At 40.7% G+C, this 9,476-nt stretch overlaps 1 protein-coding gene across 1 annotated transcript in view; it reads right to left on the bottom strand.

Moving 5' to 3' along the window:
• Positions 1–2,402, bottom strand: part of Roe1 (grpE protein homolog, mitochondrial Roe1) — a 17,956-nt gene extending 15,554 nt beyond the window's left edge. Inside the window, exon 1 of the mRNA XM_045765173.1 lies at positions 2,273–2,402. Coding sequence (XP_045621129.1) covers positions 2,273–2,355 — 83 coding nt within the window. The 5' untranslated portion in view covers positions 2,356–2,402. The remainder of the gene's footprint in view (positions 1–2,272) is intronic.
• Between the last annotated feature and the right edge of the window lie 7,074 nt (positions 2,403–9,476).

The raw sequence follows: 9,476 nt of genomic DNA, 5'->3' as shown, positions 1-9,476 counted from the left end.
TCAGCAACCTCAAGAACAAGAGGTTATAAATTCAAGGTAACAAAACGTAAGTGCCAAATTAATATTATAAAGTTTTATTTTGCAAACAATGGCAGAAGGTTGAAACAAGTTAAATGAGAAAGTGGTGGAGGTAAAAACTGTCAATAGTTTAAAAGCGTTATACGACAGTACTGGGAAGACGGGACACCACGAGCATAGCTCTCATCCTGTAACTACACTTAGGAGTCCACAGTATACACAGTAACAACACTAACTACACTGCAGCTATGTCACATCCACACGGAGTTGCTCAGAGCTCCCCTCCATGACGACCCAGACATACAAGACCACTACAAAGTAAGAGTACTCCCTATGGTCTTCCGCAATAAGGGCGTCCGAATAGGCCAGATAGCTGCACATGGAGCTGCCACTTGCCCACATCTTTGCAAGTTGCCAGAGCAAATAGATAGCTTAAGAGTGGAGCAAGTGAAGCACAGCCCAGGAAGACCTGAAAGATGGAACTCTCCTACCGCCCATCAAATGTGCGGGTCCAACAGAAGCCCTTCCAAGTCCCTAAGGAAAATTGAGGGTAATCAGCCAGCCAGGATGAATAGGCAGAATCAGACCCATACTCTCAAAACAAGAGGCTAGGTTCATCATGGAAAACAGGTTCCCATTCTGCAGGAGGTAACGAAGCAAATCCACACCAACCACACAAGGCGCATTGTGGGAAGATGGAAACCTCCAGAAATATGACCGAGGCACTGAATGTGACCTTAAACCAAACCCGAGGGGAAGCAGTCGAGCAATCCAACTCGTACAAGGAGGGACGATATGAAAAATAACTTCCTTGCAGTAGAAGACCCCCTATAGAGGGAGGCAAAAGTAGGCTTCCCTTCATTTCTCTCCAAAAATGCCTGAGAGGCACCCAAGGGCACTGGGCTCCCCCTCAACCACAGAAGGCTGCCAGGAAGGTTCTGGGGCAGAGCCAAAGTCACATAGGATAAGAAGGTTTCCTTCCAAGGAGAAGGCTCATGGCAGGAAGATGAAGGGGCAAGAGGCTCGAGCCTTCTGGTCTCCTGCAGGTCTTTCAAATACACAGTTCTTAAAATTTATAGAAATACAAGTGTCTGACATAGCAAAATACTGAGCATTACAACTGAAAATAAGGAAAACGAAAAGTTTGATCAAATACAGATGATGTTACATGAAAAATCACATGAATCAACAGAGGTTCACCAATATATTTAGTGTTACCATATTTGATCCCCTTAAAACGGGATCTATCCTACCCACATGCATAGCGCGTGTAATTGATTACCACAATAAATTGGCAATAGTCGAGTTGGTTCTCGACTCGACAACCAAGAATTCCGTGGTCGAATCCCAGGCGGGACAGAAATGGTTGGTTGCATTTCCTATAACCTAATGCCCCCATTCACATAGCAGTAAACAGGTACCCAGGAGTTATTCAGCTTCTTTTAGGGTTGCATCTTGGGCAGGTCAGTAATATGACCTTGAGGGGACATCAATATAAGCCTAACATGTATATATACAGCCCATCTTCCTGATTTGTTAGTACTTATAATAACGATGAAGACCATAGTATATATGCCGACGTACAACGAAATTATAAAGTAGAAATCTGAACTATAGAGTAGGACAAACCAGAAAACTATTTTTTACTTATGTTGCAAAGACAAACTAAATTAATCTAACCTAACCTTTCTAGGTCTAATTCACAATATCCGAGGCATAATAAAGTACATATGTTTACTATACTAGGAATATGTGTTCGTTTTTAGCTAAATTTATATTAAAAGCATTCCTTACTAGTCAGTATATTACAATCAAAAAGCTACGTACTTACGAATACGTGACTATTGATGACCGACACAATAGGTACTTTCTAAACCGGAGGATGACATATATGTTATACACTGGCTGCCTGTTCCCTGACAATGAATTACAGTACAGTAATATGAATTAATTAAAGTTGCCCGAAACGCTGCGCGTATTAGTGGCTTTAAGCATAGTATATACCAGCACTATCTAGAAATCCAACATACTGTTTGTAACTCATGTATATACTTTTACCTGAATGAACATTTATTTATTTATTATTTACTTATAAGCAAGACTGCCATCGTCTGCAGCTGGCACATGTAAACAAACCCTTGCCGGGACCCCGGGGATCAGGTGCTGCTGCTGCCCCCTTACATCAACGCTAAAGTTATGACGGAGAAATAAACAAAACTCCCCAGAAAATGAACAAACATGCAGGGACACATACCCGGCCGATGCAGTTTTTCTAACTATAGTGGAATGTGTGAAGAGCGTGCGAGCCAGCGCTGATGTCATGTTTACAGCGGCCATGATGAATCTCAGCGTCCGCCTCCTCAACTTCTTGCATCATCCTCATCCTGTCATTAATTATTGCTATTACGAAAATATATATAATTTATATAACAAATTTCATTATCGTCTTTTTCAAGAATTTTAGCACAAACTCGCAATGCCTGGCGAAGAGAATACTAAAAAAATTATTAATTATAGGCCCTACATTTTTTTTAAACCAGTTAAAAAAAACTGTCGACCTGTTGCCTATGTTCATAACAAGACTGTGACTACTGTAACACCTGGGGTTGTGTATCCAATATTTTCTTATGAGAAACATCAGATAGAAGCTTAATTCTTGTACAATATCTATGGGTTCTGCTGCAGCGTCTTCCCGCCGGGATTCGAACCCGAAACTCTCGATTGTGAGTCGAGAACGAGGGCCGACTGTACTACCAGGACCTTGACAAGCCGGGGACCTTTAACAAGCCGTCGGCTTCCTGTCCTCGTGAAGGCCACTAGTGTTAGTGGCCTCGCTCAAGCTCTTAACCGACAGCAAAAAGCTTGAGCGAGGCTGGATGGGGCGAGCTGAGAGAGCTCTAAGATCTTGGAGCTCGATAATTTATTTATCTATTTATAACCATACCAGAAGGTACATTGGATTTGTAGCGAGTACAAACATATACTCACTCTAACTTCTCATTAGCTTAATGGCATAACTAATTAGCACTAATTACAGAAGCTATAATCTCTTCCCTAATTACAGGTAACGGTTCTTCCATCCTCCTATCCTAGTGGAGGAAGCTGAGATGTAGTCACCGAATATAAGCAAGCGATATGCGAATAGCCAACAGAACAATTTCCATAGTCAAAAATGTAGCACTCGGCGTATGCAGTTCTAATTAACCCCAAGACACTACAGCTTCGACACAGAGCAGACAGCAGACTACGACCGCATCGAGCTACAATGCTTTCGCTCCCTATCAAGTTTAGACACTTAACGATTCCCCATCGAGCCGCCACGCTCCCCCACATAGAGCTCCGCGACACCGGCCACACTCAGCTCTCTGCTCTGCTCCAAGCTCCGTCTCAACGTCTACGACACTGCTGTATCCAGGACTACTAAATAAATATGAAAACCCCACTAAACACTGTGTATCTAATCTACTCATGCCCGAAACGCTTTGCGTAATAGTGGCTTTAGGCATTGTATGTACTAGCTCTACCTATAAGTCAACCAATCTTTGTAAAAATTTATTGTATGTATGTACCTTACCTAAATAAACATTATATTTATTTTATTTTATTTTACTCAACAACTTAACATAATCGTACGTTACAGGTTTGTGAGTGTACATATCATTTAAGTTTTTACATTCTTGCAAAGCCACTAACACGAGGAGCGTTGCGGGCAGGTCCTTACTCAAATAATTTTAAGTAGGTAATTTGTAGCAAAATTGAAAAAGTTAAGAGGACTATTGTAAGAAATTGGATGAAAATTAATAGGTACATTATAGTAAAATTTTATGATTATCAACAGGTACATTGTAGTAAAATTTGCGTTCACGTGACAATTATGATATAAGATGATGACAGTGATTACAACGGTGAAGTTATATGGCTTAGCACAAATTTTGGAGTAGCACAAGATACAGTTCGAGTTTAAAGCACTAGGTAGAAAACTATGAGGATGAAATTAGGTACTTTTTGGTTTTACTTTTGAAAAAGGCATAGGTTGGACAGCTTTTTAATTCGTTTGGGAGTGAGTTCCATAGACTAGGTCCCTTTATTTGCATAGAGTCTTTACACAGATTTAGTTTGACTCTGGGGGATGTCAAAGATATTTATTTCTGGTGTGGTGCTTATGGGTCCTATTACATCTGTCGAGGAAGAGTTTCAGATCAGGATTTACATCTAGGAACAAGTTTTGTACATGTAAATGGCACAAGAGAATGTGTGGAGTTTATGTTTAGCATGTTTAGGGATTTAAACAGGGAGGCTGTGTGTTGTCCGAATACAGAGTTTGTTATTGTTTTGATAGCAGATTTGTGCTGGGTGATGATGAGCTTGAGGTAGTTTGCAGTGGTTGATAAGTGGTAAGAGCTTGGATAATGGGTAAGAGCTTGCAACTCGGATAAGACAGGGATTGGGTGTCAGTACCGAGGGTAGTAATGATTGGAGTGAGAGTTGGAACTAGACTGATGACGCTGATGATTGATGAAGGTTAAGCCACCTAAGAGGTAACACGGGCACGAATAGCCCGTAATGGTGACGCTGTGTTCTCGACCATGTTATGTCTGCGTCCACCTGACCGTCTTGGGCACAATTTGCTATTCACTTGCCAGGTTGATCATCATTTGGCCTCATGGAAAACTCGCTAGTTACTCTGGGTTATCCAAGTGATTCCCGGAAACTTTGGGGAACATGTATTAATGTAATTGTAATGTAATGTAAATGTAATGACCTCCCAAATGCCTCCCAACATCTCAAACCAATTATATTTGCTGACGACACGACCTTCATTTACTCCAGTCCTAACCCCCTTGCTCTAAATGTCACAGTGAATACTGAGCTATATAAAGTCCATCACTGGCCCACTGCCAAACAAACTCACCCTCAATATTGACAAAACTTTCTATATTTTTGTTTGGCAATAAATCCTCTAATCAAATAAATCTCAAAATAAACAATATCCAAATTTGTAACAAAGTAGATGGCAAATTCCTTGGCATTCTCATTGACCACAAGCTGAATTTCCAGGGACACATTCTAAAGATATCAAAAAAAGTTTCAAAAACTGTTGGCATTCTTTCTAAGATCAGATATTATGTACCTCGCCCTGCCCTGGTATATAAAGTACCTAGTACTCTAGTACTAGTACTCTAGTACTAAGTACCTAGTACTCTAGTACTCTCTCATCTATCCTTATCTCAACTATGGTATTTGTGCTTGGGGTTCTACTACCCAAAATCATTTACGTCCTCTAATTACCCAACACAAAGCTGCTATTAGGACAATATCCAACTCTGGCCCCAGACATCACTCGGTACCTTTACTCAAATCTCTGAATATATTAGACATTAAGTCACTGCACATCCTCTCATGTGTATTTTATATACTGTATATTAAACGCTGAACTGTAATGTCAATCCTGACCTTAAAAGCTTCCTAGAATGTTGTAACAGATCCAATGGACACTACACCAGAAACAAATACTGTACCTATTTGATATTCCAAGAGTACGACTTAGTCAAACTAGAAATGCTTTACAAATCAAGGGACCTCGAATGTGGAATGACCTTCCCAATTATGTTAAAGACTGTACCTCTCTCAACCAGTTTAAGATAAAAAACTATAAGTACCACCTAATTAACTCAATGTAACCTACCTCACCCCCTAAATGTCAACCCATGTCTACGATTTTTAACAATGCTGTTTGTTGACCAAACTGTATTTTTGCTTTTTTTTCTGCCATGTTTCCCCACCCCCTTTTTTTATTTTTTTTCTGATTTTTTCACAACACAATTTATACTTTAATCTAAGTTAGTATTAAGTTTTAGTCTTAGTGTTTTTCCTGCCCGAAACGCTTTGCGTAATAGTGGCTTTAGGCATTGTATGTACTAGCTCTATCTATAAATCCATCAACTTTTGTATTTCACCTTGTATGTATGTACTTTACCTGAATAAATATTTGTATTTGTATTTGTAATTACAGATATCATTAATGGCAAATAGGTTTGTGGATGTCATATGGTATAAAATTTTCAAATATTTGTCTATGAATACGTTTGAAGAATACTATGTAGTAATCTCTGTTGATCACCACAAGTATTTTAAAGGCAATATTCCTATTTCGTTGCTATGACAACGGTGACGCTCTACGGGTAACTCCCTTTTGTCTTAATCGATGCGTTTTGGCTTCATCCATTTCTTTATGTACAATTATCATACTAATTTACACACTCAACCGACTTTATATAACTAAAAACTACAAATAAACTCTAATTTAATAAAATATGTCCGTAGGTATCACGTAAATGAATCAGAGTTGTAATTGTCACTAATGTGGATTGAGTAAATCCCTCCAAACACCGCAGTATTGTGCACGGGTTGAGACGCCCCCGTCTGCCCGGCACACTACACTAGTCAGACGATTCATGCCACAATACAGCTTTTTCTTTCTCATCTCTCTCCACATTGTATAAGGTATGGAATTAAATTATTAATGAACGACTAAATATGAATCAGTGGGGGAGGGGGGGCAGCGGAAAGGACACAACTGGTGTTACCAATAATGTTTTTCACCATTAACTGGGGCATTGACCCGTTAACGTGGACATTGGTCCCCTATTAAACTGGGGCATTTACCTCATTAGCCGGAACATTGAAGGGTTTGAGCTCGTTTCCCTATCACCTAGTGCCCCTATCCACCTAGCAGTAAATAGGTACCCAGGAGTTAAGTTAGCTTGTTGTGGAGTTGCATCCTTGGGAGGGTCAGTAATTCGACCAAGGGGAAGACCTCGATATAACTATGTAGCGAGTAGATTATCTACTACTATTGTCTACTACTAATATGCTCGCTCCACCTATATCGAGGTTGAAATTGGCTACAAGAGACCCTAGAGCGGCAAGTTTTCTCTTCCAGCGCCTAAGTGTAGCGATCCAGAGCGGGAATGCCTGCTGCATCCTCGGTTCCTGCCCGGCGTCGGAGTTCGAAAAAAAATCTACAGCCTCTAGGAAACAAACTATATTACAGCCAGCCTCGATATGAACTGGCTGCCTGTCCCCCGACACAATGAATTATTATTATATAACCCCATCTAGGACAGACACCATTAACTGGGATATAGATGACACAATATATAGACACCATTAACTGGGATAAAGATACTATTACCTAGAATATAGACAGCATTATCTGGGATATAGATGCCATTAACTGGAATATAGACACCGTTACCTGGGATATAGACATCACAAACCAGGATGCAGATAGCAGTAACTGGGGCTATATTTGTCGTTTACTGAAATATAGACACTGGGATATAGACACCACGAACTGAGATACAGATGCAAGTAACTGGGATAGACACATATTAAATGGGATATAGACACTACGAATTGGTACATAGGCATACTAACTGGGATATAAATCCATTAACTGGAATATAAACAGTTTTAATTAAAAGGGATATAGACACAACTAACTGGGATATAGACATTATCTGGAATATAGACAACTTCTTCAAAAGGTCAGATGTAACACAAGCAAAGAGCAACAGGTTCAAGCTCAACAAAGTCACAATGCAGGACTGAAAACAGGAGATGCTTTTTCACCATAAAGTTCTAAACCCATGGAACCGCCTACCCGCAAAAACCGTAAATCCCAAATATTGAATATTAGAATCCACCTAGAAAAATCATCAGTGCAAATAGGAGGGGGGACCTTTGACAAGCCGCCGGGTTGCTGTCCTCATCGAGGCCACTAAAGTGTTAGTAGCCCTCAGGTAAATTAACTGGGATATAGACACATTAACTAGGATATACAAACCATTAACTGGGACATAGATACACTAACTGGGAATTATTGGTTTCTTAATCTTGGGTATTTCAGGTGTCATTATATTTACAGAAAAGTGTGTAAATATACCAGATAAAAGTACTAAATAGTATAGTAGATAAAACTTCAAACATTCGAGGCCATAGACTTCAAATGCCCATAGCACAATACACTTACTTTTGATATTTGACACAGGTGGTGGAGATGGACCAGGGAGGCGTGCGCATGATAGGCCTAGGCGGGCGTGGGCGGCCTCGCACGGCGCCCAGACTGGGAGACACGCCTGCGGACCCCTTCGGCGTAGCTGGCGCTAGGCTTCTGGGACGGGAAAGTCGAACCCCACCCGTCACGGTGGGTGCTGGTGTGGGCGTGTGTTTGGGTAGCATAGGCGTGTATTTGGGGAGTGAAGGTGTATCTTTGTGTAGTGTGGGCGCGTTTGGGTAGCATGAGGCATGTTTGGGTAGCGTGGGGGTGTGCTTTGGTAGTGTTGGCGTGTGATTGGGTTGTTGGGCGTGTGCTTAGCTAGCGCGATTGGACAGTGTGGGCGTGTGACTGGGTTGTGTGGGCGTACGTTTGGATAGAGTGTGGACATATATAGGCGCAACACTCCATAATTTTGTATTACCTATAACAAAGTATAGGTCCTGTTATTATTGAATATGTATATTTTGTGTATATATATATATATAGTGTCTCTCCACTCTAATTTTTAAGACATTAAACAAATGTATCATTGATTTTTTAGGACAGTGCACATGTGAAAAAGAGTAACGATTTGTAGATAAATTAGTCAGGCATAAAGTGTGGTGGTTTTTGTGGTTGTGGCGGCAGGTGGTGGTAGTGGGGCGGGACAGTGTCCGGCGGCTGAGGGGGCGGAGCGCCCCAGCGGCGCCTTCCTCAGCCCTGCCCGCAGTGCTCCTCTCACCCGCTCAGCTTAAGGCCATCAAGGACGCCGCTCACTTGGTACGTGGTTATTAAGTTAATTCGTTTATTATGCACCCCATTTCCCGACAACCTATACCCTATCCTGATTCTCCAATAGCCTATCCTGACTATCCCATACACTTTCCCGACAACCCATACCCTATCCTGATTCCCCAATAGCCTATCCTGACTATCCCATACACTTTCCCGACTACCCATACCCTATCCTGATTCTCCAATAGCCTATCCAGACTACCTCATACCCCTATCCCGACTAGAGCGACTGTTATCACTAGTTTTTCTTACCATATCTATATTTCAGATGTTTGATTCAGATTCAGATGTTTATTCAGGTAAGGTATATACATACAAGTGATGTTACATTAATGGATTGATATATAGATAGAGCTAGTACATACAATGCCTAAAGCCACTATTACGCAATGCGTTTCGGGCAAGAAAACATTAATATCTAGAACTTAATACTAATTGAGCATAAAGAATAAAAGATGTTGAGAACAAATACAAATAAAGATAAAAAAAAAGGGGGAAACATGACTGAAAAAGCAGCACAAATACAATAGGTTGACAAACAGTGTTGATTAAAAAAAAAAAAAGAAAATAACAGACATGGGTTGACAATAGAGGAGTGAGGTAGATTACAGGGAATTTATTA

The sequence above is a fragment of the Procambarus clarkii genome, chromosome 69, assembly GCF_040958095.1.
Source record: "Procambarus clarkii isolate CNS0578487 chromosome 69, FALCON_Pclarkii_2.0, whole genome shotgun sequence".
Classification (NCBI taxonomy): Eukaryota; Metazoa; Arthropoda; class Malacostraca; order Decapoda; family Cambaridae; genus Procambarus; species Procambarus clarkii.
The sequence above is the reverse complement of the archived record's forward strand: the minus strand, read 5'-3'. Positions and strand labels throughout refer to the sequence as shown.